General features: G+C 40.0%; 2 protein-coding genes across 2 annotated transcripts in view; one reads left to right on the forward strand and one right to left on the reverse strand.

Moving 5' to 3' along the window:
* The window catches only part of LOC118410927 (wings apart-like protein homolog), a gene marked incomplete in the record, with an annotated part of 26,855 nt that extends 22,256 nt beyond the window's left edge, over positions 1-4,599 (forward strand). Inside the window, 3 exon segments of the mRNA XM_035812838.1 lie at positions 705-793; positions 1,401-1,496; positions 1,697-4,599. Coding sequence (XP_035668731.1) covers positions 705-793; positions 1,401-1,496; positions 1,697-1,762 — 251 coding nt within the window.
* A 1,253-nt stretch (positions 4,600-5,852) lies between these two features.
* Positions 5,853-13,982, reverse strand: LOC118410934 (DNA damage-inducible transcript 4-like protein). Its single transcript, XM_035812904.1, has 3 exons — positions 13,608-13,982; positions 7,911-8,065; positions 5,853-7,508 (listed from the first exon to the last, which is right to left on the reverse strand). Exons 1-3 carry the CDS (start codon positions 13,873-13,875, stop codon positions 7,182-7,184), a joined length of 750 nt encoding a protein of 249 aa, XP_035668797.1. The 5' UTR covers positions 13,876-13,982; the 3' UTR covers positions 5,853-7,181.
* Between the last annotated feature and the right edge of the window lie 2,815 nt (positions 13,983-16,797).

Genomic DNA, 16,797 nt, shown 5'->3' on the forward strand with positions numbered 1-16,797 from the left:
CAAAGGCATGGCCGATTTGCATTATTCACTGATAGGCATTTCATTCAATGTTAGTGAGTCTATCAGCAAAATTTGCCCCAGAAAGTGCAGGAAATGGCTTTTCAGAGGGTCCAGATTTCAAAATTTCCCCGGACCCGGACCTTCATTGCAACGCCTCGCGCATTTGGTGTCGGACATGGTGAAAATATGTCAGGGGAGTCGGCCTCAAAGAGTTATGCCTTTTGTAATTCCATTAAACTTAGCCAGCGAATTTTGCCCGTCAACTTGCAGGAAATGGCGTTTCAGAGGGTTAAGATTTCAATTTTTTCCGGGGGAGCATGCCCCCGGACCCCCTAGGCAGCTTGGGGGCGCCTTCGGCGTAAGTCTCGCGCCTGCGGCGCTCGATGGTCCCACAAGTACTAAAAAGAACCCCCCCAACCAAAATCCTGGCTACAGGCATGCCCTTGGGCCACACAATTTTATGAGGCACTACAGCAGGGGGCTAGTCCATTTGTAGTGGACTGCCTGTTCAACTACCACATACTTTCCCAAATGTTGAGTGCTTAGCAGAGAACGTACCATGCACCATTTTAGTCTTTGGTATGACTAGGCCGGGGATCGAACTTATGACCTACCAAAAGCAAGACAAACACTCTACCCACTTGGCCATTGCATCATGGCTACATATAAATGTTTTTTTTTTTTTTTCTCTTTTCCCACTGCAGCACTTCATAAAGCAGGGAAGCACATGGAAGACAGCATTGTGTCGTCTTATGTAGCACTGCTGCTGGGGTGTTTTGTACAGGAGAGTGAGGTAAGAGCTAGTTTTCTTTTTTCATGTTGACTTTTGGACTGGTGATGGTAGACAGATTGCTGTCATTGTACGCTTGACTTCAGATTTGAACTTCTGCTGTCTATCTCTAATGGTTTCCTGGGAAGTTTGTTCCACAGTCCTACCTTTGGATATAAGAGAATTCTTTTCCACAACCAGTAGGTACTTACTTGGCTTACGTTTCGATGTCCCCCAGACACCTTCCTCAGAGCTTTGTCTTATATTCACCAATCTGATGAAATTATTTTTAGAAGTCCTACTTTTGTCGGAGTAATAACCGCAAATAAAGTATTCAACCTACGATGCACAATTTGGATTTTGAAAGTTAAAAAAAGTGTAATCTAATGGAGAAAATATGGTAACATGTACTTGTGTTTAAGTGTCTGTCTTAGTGTTTAACTGTTTGTCTATCTTGTGAGTCAGCTTACAGATGTGCCCTGTGTGGCAGAGACTGTCATTCTCGTATAGGACAGTTTAGCCACAGTCGACGCTGTAGGGCTGATATCAATTAGGATTTTACCATGGTCAATATTGACCGAAGGAGGCCATATATGTAGTTTAAGTGTTGTTGTGCCCCCTCCCCCTCTAGGGTAATGTAGAGTCAGTGAGGAAGCATCTTCCTAACGGAGACTTCAGCAGGATGGTCACCATGCTGAAAAAGTTCCTGTCCTTCATCAGTCTCACGGTAAGAGTGCTTTTTACTTATTCATGTATTTACTTTTCCCTGAATGCGTAGTAATGCGTTACAAAAGAGACTCGTAGAAGTACAACACATTACAAAAAAAAATGACTTAATGTGAAGAAATATCAGTCTACCAGTATTGTAATCAATGTTGATTGAGAAAGCTTTTTAAGACCACAGAGTGAATGTTGTTACCCTTTCAGAATGCTGTTGGAAACAAAGGTGATATGAAGATAGCCCACATCATTGATGTACTGGAGGAATGCTAGCCACTGCCGCCGTACCTGTACATATCTTTATATACATATGATAATACTCTTCTTATGGGACTTCTGTAGTATGTCCAACTACTCTCCGATATACAACAAAGAAATATGGGACCATTTTTGACTACTGGCCCTAATGATTAGTAAATGATGAGTTAGTGACAGTGTACAGACAAAAAAAACTTATAGATCATCGTTGTTGATTTTGTAGCACGGATGACACATTCCACCCAAATGTAGAGTAACTTCACCAAACACATTTTCACTCTTGAGCACACACACAAGTTTCTTCTTTTTTTTTCTCTGACTTTCTGTTTTTGCTTGTAAACATATAAAGAAAGTAAAGTCCATTCAGGGTGAGGAAAAGTCGTAGTCAGTATCGGTATTGTCTAAATGTGGGAAACATTTCCTGGCTGGCTTCTTTTCATTTTCGGTAGTTATTTTGCCATAAATGTGAACACTTTGGATTTTTATCTAGGGCCTAGGAAAAAATGCTGTGTTTCCTATTCCCTGACTGACCAATAGTGCTGAGTACCTAAACTCGTATTCAGAATTCATCTCCAGCATTTGAGGTTCAGGTCTGGACTTGTAAGTCTGGACTATCATTGCAAGTACGGACTTGGTTCCCAACATTTAGGTTTTTTTACTTAGGCCTAAATGTTTCTACAAGTCCAGTTCCAGTTCCGGGTTTTAGGTACGCAGCACTACCGACCATAGCAAAAACCTGCCATCCCTAGCCACCCCTTGGGGAGGGGGGTGTTGCAGTGCACGACTGCTGGCAAGGGAAATGAAATTTTCGATCTGAACCTGATATCTGAGTGATGAAATTCAAAACAGTATTTCAAAAGCTATTAAGAGTTCATGTTGTAAACATTGCATTTCTTTGTTCAGTTAGTTGATATTCATGTACTTGAGCTTGTCCAATGGATACCTGTGTGATTGTGTAATGATATGGATAAAAACAGTGTTCTGATGCATTTCAGTATTACTGTATCTATTGGATCACTTCGGATTAACATCTTAAAAAATTTTTTAAAAAACTACCGACCTTTTTTTTTCATTACTGCACTCGAAACTTACTCCCTGTAGTCGGAAACACAGCATTAATTCCTAGGCCTAACAATTATAAAGCAGTCTGCATCCCTAATGCATTGCCAAAGAATCATGGATGGTTACAATGTCGCAGTTTCAGTAGCTACAATATTACATGGTGTTACAGTGGTATACATGTTCTAGTATATTATGAATATATATGATTGAGAATTTTTTTCGAAAGTGGCATAAACGAATATGTGACACCTACTAGAGTTATGATAAGCAGTGTGCATGTTGTATTTCGTTTTATTACCCATTGGATTCGAACCCTAGCCCTCTAGCTTTGATGTAAAAATACTACCAGACTTATTTGTGTTGTAGATCAAGTCATGCCTTTGATTGTGTAAACAAACGACACTTCTAACTCTAGCCAGCTTGGTGGTGTATCCCTTGTTAAAATTGACTTTGTGAGAAGGTATACTTGTACGATTTCTGGATTGTGTGGATTGGCAACGCTCTACGATGGTACACTCTTCAGAAAGAAGGCGTTGTTGTAAATAAAAGAGTAAAAAAGCAGGGTAAATTTGTAAACCATTTCACTGATTCTGGCTGAAGTGGAACCTTTCCCTGGATTTCAGAAGTTGTCATTTCAGTACATATTTTCAACTCAATATAATGATACTGAGTGGCAGGGAAAAAGCAAACACCTGGGTGAATGTCCCCAAATTTGGCACTGTTTTGGCAAAAATTAGAGCACTATTGTGTAAACTAAATTCGCGTTCATTGTCACAGTTGTCAAGCATGCGAAAAATATGGAATAAAAGTGGTCAGGAAGGTTGAACAATAACATAACACAGAGAATATGGTATGCCACATAATAAGATTTTTTTTTTTTCATTCTTTCGCATCTTTTGTTGACGGTGACATTAAATGGCGTTGGTATTTTTTCCGATATTTTTTTTGCAATCTACGGCTCATTTCGTGGCTGCTTTGTACAATTTAGAGTATAGTTCAAAAATTGATGCAGGCACAATGTCATCCATATAATCAAATCAACATGGCCTAAGTTATACACGACTATAAAGCAGGTGCCTTCTTGACACCATGAAAATCTTGTTATTTGTCAATGAAAAAAACAATATCAACGCACTATTCTTGAGTTTTGTACTTAGAGAAAATATATGGCAAAGAATATGGTCTATAGATCTATTCCAGGCTACTTGTCAATATTTTAGAAAATGATTTTTACTTAGATTTCTACATGTAATGACTGAATAGATTTCACTTGTCATCTTTGAGCAGCCTATATAGAATTCTCAATACAGACTTCTGGACTTTCAAAAAAATGTACTGATAGTTATGACCATGAAGAATGTATATGTAGCAGATGAATTTGAAAGTAGAACTTTGTTGAACTTTGTTACAAATTCTTTGCACCAAATGAATTTATGACATTGTGTATATTTTCTCATCCCTCACACAGACACTCACACTCACTTAAACTTCTTACACCTTCACTAGATTTGTTTTGTGGATTAAAGAGTCTAAGAAAAATGGGCCCAAGACTATATGGAGATTAGATACTATGTAACTGTTTAATATTAAGAGTGGGCCTTTTTTCGAGATATTTTTTCTGACATTTCGTTTTTCTTCAGATACAAGTAGGACTGTGCCAGTACAGTGGTATTTGCCATGTAGGTTGGTTTGTATCCCACGCTAGGCTAATCTGTGTATTGGTCGGTCGAAAGTAATGTATTTGTAAATCTGTGTGTACAATTTTGTCAATAAAGACTGATACAAAAATACTGGTGGTTCTGTGTTTATAATTTCTGGGACCCGGATAGGGAAAGCATGGGAGAAGAAATGGATGGATGCCAAGTTATGTTGCAATTGGCATAAATTGGAAATGTATTCTTTTTAGCTTTATTATAGGAAAGTTCCCTCGCTTTGAATCTTTGTCTAGTGTTGAAAAATTCATTTTTCTTATGAGGTTTGATCGAACGACATTATACAAACACATCTCAAGCTACATATTCAACATTACTAAGAAACGAGAAGAAGCCGAACAAATGTATTAGACTAGTTTTAGAATCCATGTTTTAGAAACCATGTGTACTGCATTACTACCTTTTGTATCTATATGCCTGTACTTAGCCCGATAGGGCATGAATGTGCAATAAAGGCTATTATTATTATTATTAATCTCCAAGATTGACTAGCGGCATGAAACAGTTTTGAAAGTGGCACTGGGAGGTTGGACATTGCTTGGCCGGCCGGCCAGCTTTTTGATACTGTGTCATGCCACCGTTAAAGCTGCTTGGAGATTAGAAAGGTATGTTTGTATTGGATACCCGGTAAACGCACCAGGTTTGTACACTTAGTACAAGCTGCACGTCTGAACAGGGTATCTGTCCCCAAACCTTGCAGTCTGTTCTGGTTGACATCTTGAAACGGTGATCGTAACCTGTTATGTTAATCCACCAATGTGGTAATACTTAATAAATATGGATAGTTATGTTCAATCCACTCACACTGGGAAGGACCCCCACTCTCTTCGATAAGTGTGGCAGGTTCTTTTACATGGTGAAGGTGTGGCTCTCCTCAAAGTCAAACATGGGACCCCCATTCAACGTACTCATCTGAGGGACGGCCCAAGCCGAAGCTAGGTACTCATACTCATCTGAGTGAAGTGAATTCATGCAAACTGTCCTTCCCAAGGGCACAACATCAGGATATGTGAGGTGCATGCGGTCCACTTTCATAATTTTAAAAGAGCTTGGATGTTGAAAAACAAATTTGTAAAGTTTCCTCTTCCCTATAATTTAGGTACCGTTATGACACAATATGATGTAATTATGATGTAATTGTTTTTACTGGCTAAAACTGTAAATAGGGGAATCCCATCCCCCCCATTCGAGACCAATGTGATTTTGATCTGAATAAACCTGGTGGTTGGGAGTTTCCTTTCTAAACCCCGGGATATTGGGCTTTGTCTCTCAAGCATTTTTCTTTGTGTTCTCAATCTACCTTTTTCAAACCACACAACAAGAAAAAAGAATTCCGTTTAATGGTCTTTATTCGGAAAATCAGTGAAGAATCTCTCTCTTGCCCCTCACAGTTCAAGTCTGGATTCCACTCAAGAAAACAGCTCCAACCAAACATGGGCTTCCTTTGCATACGTACTTGGTATATATATATATATTGCCAAGGAGGTTGGATGCACCTTCCTTGATATTGCTAGCAAAACCTGAGCTTCCTAACAACATAATCAAGTAACACAAGCTCACAATAAGGCTTGGAATACATATATCAAGCCCAAATCTATGGCACCGAGCAAAATTAAGATTACAAAAACTTTTAGCAGCATATATACTTGTAAACGAACTGTAATCGTAATCATTTATTTGCTATAACATCTAGTAACCAAAATATGCTATATAAACTCTGGGTAAGTCCCTTTTCACATATTCTATGTCTAAGTCATCAGACATGTACATAGACACAGAAAACATGAGGACGGCATCACCCAAGGTGCTGTGACAGGCACTTGGAACCAGCCAAGTTTTCAGCCCTGCACCTATAAATATCTTAACTCTATCTTGAGCTTCTCCACACAAACTTAAACAGTCATTTGTATGAATTCGAGGGGCATCGTCACTGCTGTGACCAAGTTAACCATCCTCGTAAGAACAAAATGTACTGTTACAACTCGCTTGTGTTTCGTTTTGCTTGAAGTCCCAGCTTCATATCTAACAAGCGTTCAACAACTCTGGAATGGCTACTTAACTGTCAATAAGGTAACAGAACAAACATAAACAAAGGTTCGTAAAAAAGGGTCACATAGTGACATAGAGCCCTCAGAGCTTAGAATTCCACTGAGAACTACCAACATGTGGCAATATTGCAAGTATTTTTGTTGGCAGTGTAGATACCATATTGCCTTGTATTACTTTGTGAAGTTGTAAGAAGTTTTACCTCAACACTTTAATGTTGACATCTTGTTCGAGCCATCACACAAGTATTTAACACTGTTTTGGCAGTTTGCACTCTTATGTAATAATAGCTGCCCTGTTTACTTGCCATTTCTCGGACCAGAGCAACAGCAAATATTGCAATCATCAACGCTTAGTTATTATTAGTCACCAGAGACCCTTCCCCTTTGACGGGTACATCTTGACCAAATCATCGAGTTCTTTCAGCTGCCTCTCAAAACTCCCTTCACAACCTTAACCAAGCATTTCCCGATCAGGCCAAATTGGCTGATACCATTCACAGCCTTTTCAATTGTCCAATCACAGTCACTTTTAGCTCCTTGGTCCAATCGCTGCCTTTTGCATTGTCCCATCGCTATCTTTCAGATTGTCCAATCAGCGTCTTTCCCATGGTGTTACCGTGGATACTCGATGACCTCGCTTCTCTTGTCGCTGAGGCGATACAGCTTCTTCTTGACCAGCCTGTACCCGGAGCTGAGCGTGACCGTTTTCTGTCCAGAGCAGCCGGAGAACGGGAGCAGCGCCTGGAGCGCATTCAGCCACGCGGCCCGGTCTCTCCTCAGGGTCAGCGTCAGCTCGAAGGTGTTCACCGTGTCCGGGTCGTAGTTCACCTTCCCGACCTGCTTGGATACGCCACTGGAGTCTTCGTACACGGTGTGGATGAGGCAGCCGCGCAGCCCGCAGGGCTCGTTGTCTGACATCCGCAGGACGTCCCTGGCGATCTGTTGATTTGATTTATACAATTGAACACAAATGATAAATAGAATGAAAAGAAAACATGCAGGGGGCGTGGGGCACAGAAGCCCATGCGGCTTTTCATGGCTCCCCCTCAGAAACTTGGTATGAATGAAACCTAATATACATAATCTAAATAACGATAAAACAATAATATGCATAATCAAGGCTCAATAATAATAACAAGAAATGAAATTAATTGAAACTACACATAGAAAATCATAACGCTGCAAGTGAGCATAACTAAACAATCTACAGAATCATTAAAAAAATAAGTCGAAACTAGAATCTATTTAGTTAGCAAATACCAAAGGAAATACAGAATATCAAAGCAGGGTATGCAAACAAATCAGCACTATAAGTACAATGTATAATACATAGATTCCAACCTGTTGTGTGAGATTGTCCGGCACCACCAGGTTGCACTGGAGGTATCTTTGCCGCGCCCTCCGCAGAGCGTCCTGCAGCTTGTTGGAGAGCCGCTCGCACGCGAAGTGATCCATCGCGTCGTCACACGCCCAGTCCAGTCGCAGGAGGGACAAGTCTGGAAAATATGAAGGGAGAACACAACGTTAACATGTTGGTCAAGACTGATCTGTTGGATTTTCCAATAATGATATTAAAAACTTCAATAATGACATTAAATTATCATTATCATGTGAGATATAGTGATATTGAATAAAGTAAGTCCACTCTGGGCTTTCAAGTACATGTTCCTCCACACCTTCATAAAATTTCACCACGTCTTTCTAAGAAATCTGAACTTCATTTAGGACTGTCTCTTGGGGAGTCATTCCTTCATGAATTTTCACGAAAAATGTCCCTCCAATCCAAGAAATCTGAACTTCATGTCATGAAATTAATGAAAAAACAACAGATTTAAGAACGAAAATAAACAACATGGACTCCCAAACAATGAGAGGGAATATGGAAAAAATTAAACAGGAGACAGCTTTGAGCTCATTCAAAGCAATATTAGAGAGGCTTTGGAAACCCCCAATCAAAACTTATGCACCTTCCCAACCAGTTGTTTTTTTGTGTTCTGTGCTTTTGAGCTAGTAGTTTTCAACACTCTCTTAGCAGATGTTGGGCTAAGGCTTATTTTGAATAGGTGGAGAAAAGAAGCCAGACAAAAATGCATTATAACAGGTCAAAAAACAAGCCGAACTCTAGAACATTTGCTTGTAGAGCTGTTTTCAAGATTTGAAATGCCCATTGTGGTATGGAACCAGCTGGGTTCCATTGTCATGTGACCCCCCAAGAGGCTCTCCAGTGGGGGAATGTGGCACCATGGTAACAAGATCTGCTGAGCTAGCAGACAGCAATCCTCAACACACACTGGGAGATACCAATAACAATGCATTTTGAGGATGGAAAAGACATTCTTGATTTCTATTGCATACTTCAAATTACAGAGTGAAAATTAAGGTTTCTTATACATAAATAACAGTGCTTTGTATAGTATATGTCTTGTATTACAATCTAATCGATGATACGAGTTCACAACAAAGCATGATTCTGATAGCTACCACCACCCCTTTGTAAAATGGTATGTTCTAATAGGGCAGAAAAAAATAGGACAAGCCCCCAGCAACAGCAGCAGCTATCACTGAGCAGTAGGGATTAGTAGTCTGTAGGGATGGTAGAGTCTGTACCAATCATCCATCTCCAGGGGTGGTAACTACATAAAGGGTTAATAGTGATGGCAGTAGAATGAATATTGATGGATATTTTTGGTCCGTTTACAACGCTGTAGCAGTGCAGGTAAAACAGCAGTTAACTGCAAACATTTTCAATAATAAGATTTTTATTCCCTGTAATTTTTTCTTTCTTTTGAGTTTGACTTTGCTGCAGCATGATTGTTTATTAATTATTTTACATCATTTGACAACCAAAAACAAGCCAAAGATAAAATATATCTCATTTGGGTCATCAAATTGTGTCACCTAGGGTCATTGGACTCTACTCGAGTCAACGACCTGACCAAGTCCAATAAAAGACTCGAGCCACATCACCCTAGTATATAGAGTGCAACTCAAACACACCCCATCAAACAACACGCTATGTTCACTTCATAGTAATCAATCAACACACAAAACCTGCAGAATCAGCTTTGCCTAAAATGTTTGTTTAAACACTTAAACCACCACGGAAACCTTTCCACTGACCATCTGTCTACCGTGCAAAGTAGACCTGATTGGTGGACAACATAGGCTAAACTAACTTCAGAGTATTAATTATCAACATACAAAAACTGCAGAATCAGCTTTGCCTAAAACGCTTAAACCACCACTGAAGCCTTTCGCTGACCATCTGTGTAACATGCAAAGTTGACCTGATTGGTGGACAAAATAGGCTAAACTAACTTCAGAGTAATCAACATTCAAAACCTGCAGAATCAGCTTTGCATAAAATGTTTAAACGCTTAAACCACCACTGAAGCCTTTCGCTGATCATCTGTCTACCGTACAAAGTAGACCTGATTGGCGGACAATATATTATAGGCTAAACTAACTTCAGAGTAATCAACATACAAAACCTGCAGAATCAGCTTTGCCTTAAATGTTTGTTTAAATGCTTAAACCACCATTGAAGCCCTTTGCTGACCATTTGTCTACCCTGCAAAGTTGACCTGATTGGCGGACAAAACAGGCTAAACTAACACACCGACACCTGTCTCAACCTCACGTGGATGTCCCCAGGTAAAAGGTGTTTACCTATCTAATATTTGATTGGCTGAGTGACGATCTTGGCGTGTAAAATGCTTGGTTTGTGCAAAAAGACTGACAATTGATTCAATTAAGAGATACCTTAGCAAAAAAAGGTCTTCTTGTAGGTAAAAGCATGAAGCTTGCATATGTGAATCAAATCTTAACACAATTGGTCAGGTGTGCAAATCATTGATAATCTTATCTAGCCCAGGGCACTAGTGTTTATGGGTACTTTATCTCAGATTACATAAAGAACAGTTGAATGAGATTTTCTCCAGTTGAACCCATTGTTCTTTTGCACCTGTGCTGAGTCAGCAATAGTATGCCCTCTAGGCTAGGTGATAATGATATATACGAGTCACATGACTTTTTACAATGAGAGTCACTGCTGTGACTACAAAAAGTGACCTAAGGTAACCTGGATGCTACCAACAGAACTTCACATGCACTGGGCTTCATTCACAACTATGCATTTAGACTCTTTCACTACCTTGCATTTTGCCTTTTTAAATTAGGAACAAATTACGCTCATACAGACTGTTCAAATCCACCTACAACGAAGAAGAGTACCTTAAAATTCCGAACGAACGTCAAAGATCTATTATCACCAAACTACGAATTAGCTGCCACAAACTCCGTGTTGAATCAGGGAGGCACAACCGCACACCTCTGGAGCAAAGAATTTGTCAGTTCTGTAACCTGAACAAGGTCGAAGATGAAACCCACTTTTTATTAGATTGTAGTTTATATAGTAACGATAGAAGTATTCTTTTTAGCTATATTATAGGAAAGTTCCCTCGCTTTGAATATTTGTCTAGTGTTGAAAAATTCATTTTTCTTATGAGTTTTGATCAGACGATATTATACCAACACATCTCTAGCTACATATTTAACATTACTAAGAAACGAGAAGAAGTCGAACAAATGTATTAGACTAGAGTTAGAATCTATGTTTTAGATTAGTATTAGAAACCATGTCTACTGTATTACTACCCTTTGTATCAATATGCCTGTACTTAGCCCGATAGGGCATGAATGTGCAATAAAGGCTATTATTATTAAAATTTCATAACCTACGAATCGCATTATACTTTCTTCAACCGGCAATTACACCAGCCTATGACCACTTCCTCACCTGTTCCAGGTAACTTCTACCTGGCAGGAAGGACAAAGGTTGCATGTCCCACCTGTGGACACCTGTCAAATACCTGTAAGTGTAAGTACCCCTAACTTATTATGGCCACTTAGCCAGTCTGGCAGATACTCTGACTCTATACACTCCTACCTGGCTGAAAAGATTCTACTCTACTCTATAACTAACAAGTTTCTCATGTTACATACCTTCCATCCTTGGCGACTCATTCATGCAGACAGCAAATACAACCCATATAAAGTAACTGATGCATATTTTGTAATGTTGAAATAACCACATGACAATTGTACATGGAACATGTGATTGCGAATGAGTCATGAACCCCATCAAAGCCAGGTGTGTGGTCACAGGTACCTACTGGAAGTCGGAAGGATGTGGCTACGCCACGCTGCCCTACCCTATATTCATCTAGCCTGGGGTTATAACGGTTATACAGAGTATAGTAGCAGTACACAATGCAGACTCAAGTCTCAAAGAAAATAACCCTTCATGCAGAAAGGGTAAAGCACAATGTAAAATATCCACACCTCAACATGGTATTTACTCTTTAACCTGATTGAATTTCACATCCGTCAGCCTCTGCGGGGAGGGGCCAGTTACAGCCCAGACAGCAGAGTTTTGTGGTTCACAGACTACTTACTGTTATACTTATAGGTGATTTTTGCTTGGTCAGACAAAAAAAAAAGGGGACAAAAATAGATATTGCAAACAAATGTCAGGTCAGGGTGACCCCGAGATAGGTTGTTGGACTTTACCTGGTGCAAAGTACGAAGTTACCTGCGTGCACAGGTATGTATAACTGTTAAGTAGGACATCCTGACACTCTTCTGAAATTTGATACTCTAGACTTACCTCACCTGCATGACCAAATAAAGCAGTGGGGAAATCCTCTACTTCCATTAGCTTTTTCCTGCTATCTGTAAGTTTTTTTTTACACAGAGAGGTAGAGCTAACCTTAGCACTATTGCAAACTATTTATAGCATCATACAGTTGCCATGTTAGTAACGCACATATAAGATGCCTATTCCATTTACAAGAAAAATGTTAGTAGAGTAGATTGTGGGCATCAACGGGAAGAAGAAGAAGTAGAGATCTTCGGTTAAGTAGGAGTCTCGCTCCAGTTACTAGTAGTTATTAGTGGGTGGAAGAAAAAAAGGACATAACATTGTCCTTTTTCATTATTTAGTAGTGCAGTTTTGCCTTGGCTCACACAATAATATTCAGCCATGTACACCGGGTCACCCCTACTCTTCTTGATAAGTGGGTTCTTTTACGTGGTTTGATGTCGTTAGGTCCCCCACACACAGTGTAACAAAAATCATTGAATTGTTCTGGTTGTGCGAGTCTAAGGAGGTTAGAAAAGAACCTCCTTCGTGAGTTCAAACATTTTCACTGGTAGGAAAATGCAAGACCATGGTTTAAAATGGACCTACCCGTGGAACCCATATGCAATGCCCTAGCAACAGCACAGGATGATAATTTTCTTTTCTCACTGGGGAGTAGGGCCCAGCAAACCACATGGGACCAAATACATGTACCATGTTGCATCATGCAAAGAAAATCACATGGCTGGAACTCATCAAGCTACATGCATGATTTACAAAAGAACAAGACTGATCTACAGAAAAACTAATATAAAAATTCCAACACTGAACCCAAACTACAAGTTACAACTATGGAAATATCTTAGTAAATGTTTCCATTACAATTTCCAAACAGGGGGCTGTATCGACAGTGTGAGCATTTTGCACTTTAAAAACCCATTAAAAGGGTGTGGATTATTCCTTTGACAGGATTGACATACAAATTACAAAACTGTAAATGTCATAGAAAAACACGATTTATCATGAGTGTTGACAGAACTCGGGTGCCAACAGCAGGGATTCAGATTTAAATGCCTCCAACAATGGACATGGCTACCCAGGGGAGCTCAGCACCCAACTAACCCTCACTCCAGGGCGGCAATATCCCTAAGGTAAGCAAAATTATAGCTTTTGTTTAAATTGTGGTTTACATAAAGAAAATCTCTCATTTTCGTACAAAAACTCTGGTGCTTTCGGTAGGAATATATAATTCTAAGCAAAAAATGAAGTTTGGATAATTTTAGGTGCAAGCTGCAACATGTTTTCTTCTTTTGCACCAAGTAACTGGAGACCGGACAAAGAAATTGCGCAACGCCTTCCTTCCGATTCTAAGAAACAGTTCCAGAAAGTGTACCCACCTTCTGCGTTCTCAGTGCTCTTGTATCTGACTTGAGGGTAGTTTTCTCTCCTGTCGACGTCTTTTCTGCAGTCTCTCTCGAAGACGGAAGAAAGGGGTGGGCTGGTTTTGGGGTCGAAAATGTCTCCCAACTTCGTAAAGAGTTTCTGCAGCGCGGCGAAGAATCCGTCCCCGCTGTCGGTAACAACTTCTTCCCTGACCGAGACCTGCTCCTCCTGTTCCCGAGACGGTACGTTCGGGCCCATATTGGCGACGTCGCACTTGCACATGAGGACAGTGGATGACGGTATGATGTTATAAGAAAGGAAAGGTTTTGTGTTTCCACCTCTCTCCCGACCGCGGACTAGACAGTGGTGACCCACACGTTGCTCACGTCGGCCTTATCAGCTGAGACGGTGGGCGGGGCTTAGCAAAGCTGCCCTTATATGGCATGATCAGCTTGGCATGATTGCACTGTTGTTTTTTGCAATTTTGTCGACGTAGCGTAAGATTAAACCACGCAGATACAATCTCTAGTTAAAACAGAGCAATTTGCCGTTACACTAATCTGTTCATGGCAAGAGATTAGTTTTATTTTTTCATTTATCGTAAAAACATGTTGTAGGAATCGGAGGAGACGAATTCTCTACTCGACTTCTTCTGTCTGCCTTCTTGGAAATTTCCAGCGCTCCGACCAATCAGATCGCTCTATTTGGGGGTGTGCGCCGATATGTAAATGTATGCAAATATCCCGACGTCTCGTCTGGATGCAAAAGCCCAGCTCCAGCCGCGTTCAGAATTTAACATATTAAAAAACCATTTCTAGCAGCTTTTTGACCCATTTCTTTCTGCTGCTATGTTGTAAGGGTCCAATTTTCTGTAACATTGCCTTCTAGCGCGGTAACTATGAGAAAATAGCACGTAATCGGCCTCAAATCGCCGTTGTTTACGTACTAATCCCCTGGAGTCATGTGAGAGCGCTACGTCAACAAAATGTACGTGGCAAAACGCTCGCAAGCTCCAAGTGCACTCCCGGTCAGAACCTTGAGTTGTCATTTGGAGCAGTAGCGGGGACAATGATATAATATGTCAGCCAGCTTTTCAAAGTCGAAAACAAGGCTTCCTGTAGAGGTGTTTTTCTACTGTTTTTGTTTGTCTTTTTTTTTTTTTGTATACTATTAAAGCTCTTTTTCCCCACTGATCTTCACAAATAGTTTAGTTGTTTCATCTGATTACTTTGTTGATATAACGTTAGGTACTGTATATCGTTAGGTTCATGCTTTGCTATGCTGGACTCTAGAGAATCGGCTAAGTTTTGATAGCAGTGAAGTTACGTAGATTACAGCTAGAATTTTTATTCAGTCTGCTTCTTATCAAGTAAAAAAGGAAAAAAAAATATTGCCCTGTCTTATGAAGGATAAATGTCAGTATCCACAGATTTGTAACCATTATGCGCAAAACTGAAGTTTCACATTGAAAGTACAAGTATCCTCATGCGTTTTAGTTTTACTTAATTTATCTCAAGGGCCTTTTCAAAAGCTCCTTGATTTATCTGGATGCTATCACTGTATGTTACGTAGTATAAGTCTAAAAGAAAATTAAATATAAAGAACCCTACCTACCGATCCTCATTTATTGAAACATTGAAACAGGAAACACGACATTTTTCCCTGGGCCTAACATGAAAGGGGTAAAGGCAGTGCAAAACAATATAGTCAGTGTCTACTCAAGGAGCTTTTAAAAGGAGCTTTTAAAAGCTCCTTGGTCTACTCTATGCTTACTCTAGATTATCAAGTTGGTTTGACTTCATTTCCGAAGACAGTGGAATACGAAAGATCCCACCTTTTCTATCATGAATCTGTATCATGATATCAGCACACTTCAATATTGCATACTAGTACATGTATGTAGGGCTGGCATATAAGTAACGTTATCGTGTGACGCTGGGACACAGGATACATATTTGCCAGAAAGACCGCGGCAGTGTCAAATCTCGAACTGAGTACAAACTGACACTGAAATATGGTCCGGCTCAATGTACTGCAGTAACATACCGCACACTGCGCATATAGTCTCTACCAGACTCCCGCCTGACCGAAAATAGGGGAATTTGGCCAAGTTTAATGTATTAAATAGGAATACTGAAAGTGGGACTAGGATTTATTTGGCCTAGACTAGTTGTAGTGAATTGTTCGGCCGCTGAGCTGGATATTCTGCAAAATTTTGCCAAAAGCCTGACTGAAAACCCATAGTAACTTATTTGTCCCTATTTCATTTGGCCAAATTCTTCTCTTTTTTCCTCCTCCAGCTGACACGTCTGCCTGTTAAATCTCCAAGCAGATCCTACGGTAGCATAAGATAGTATCAAAAGCTGCCAGAGGAGTGAAGCCAGCATATGAGTGTGTTTGGCTACATGACAAATGTACACCTCTTGGCTGACTACACTCCTTGGTCAGTTTAGTACTATCTTATGCCATCGTATGATCTGTTTGGAGATTATATAACGTCTGCCCAAGGAGGTTATTGCCTGAAGACTACTGCGCATACAAGATCCTTCTAGAAGCGCCTGGAAACAGGTGCTATTACCGGGGCCGCTCACATGACCGCTCATGTGACCCAGAGGGCGTTGACTTGCCTCGGGCCAATATTTCGTGTTGTATGCTTGCTCGAGTAGACAATAAACTACACGATGGAACGTGACGACCAGGTAATAAAGTAATACAGCTGACAGAGCATTACTACGGTGATAATAAGAAATGACAAATTTATAATGTTGCGTGTAGATATGAATGTCTAATTTTGTGAGGCGTTACACACCAATCATAGATATGTCATCAGCCAAGTAAAGCCCTGTATTATCATATAACCCAGGGGCTTGATAAAAACGTCTTTTTTAACCTGAATCAAAAATTTTATAGCATATAAATTATACTGCTCTTGTCCAAGGCGGCTTTATGCCTTCCCTGAATATACATAGGCGCTGCAGAAAAGCGTGGTGTTATGAGAAGATTAAAGATTATAAGAAGTTTATTTGCAACTTCGTACCCGAGGGCTAATTGCAAGTACATGGTATAAACATAGTGACAATGGACAGTAATAAAGAATATTCTACTCTAGTAATACAGTAATACTATGTACTAGTGTTGGCTATTTCTAACCAGGTGCAAACGTACTATGAATAATGAATGTATAGCGTCACAGCTAGTTTTAAA

Source organism: Branchiostoma floridae, chromosome 3 (genome assembly GCF_000003815.2).
Source record: "Branchiostoma floridae strain S238N-H82 chromosome 3, Bfl_VNyyK, whole genome shotgun sequence".
NCBI classification, from domain to species: domain Eukaryota; kingdom Metazoa; phylum Chordata; class Leptocardii; order Amphioxiformes; family Branchiostomatidae; genus Branchiostoma; species Branchiostoma floridae.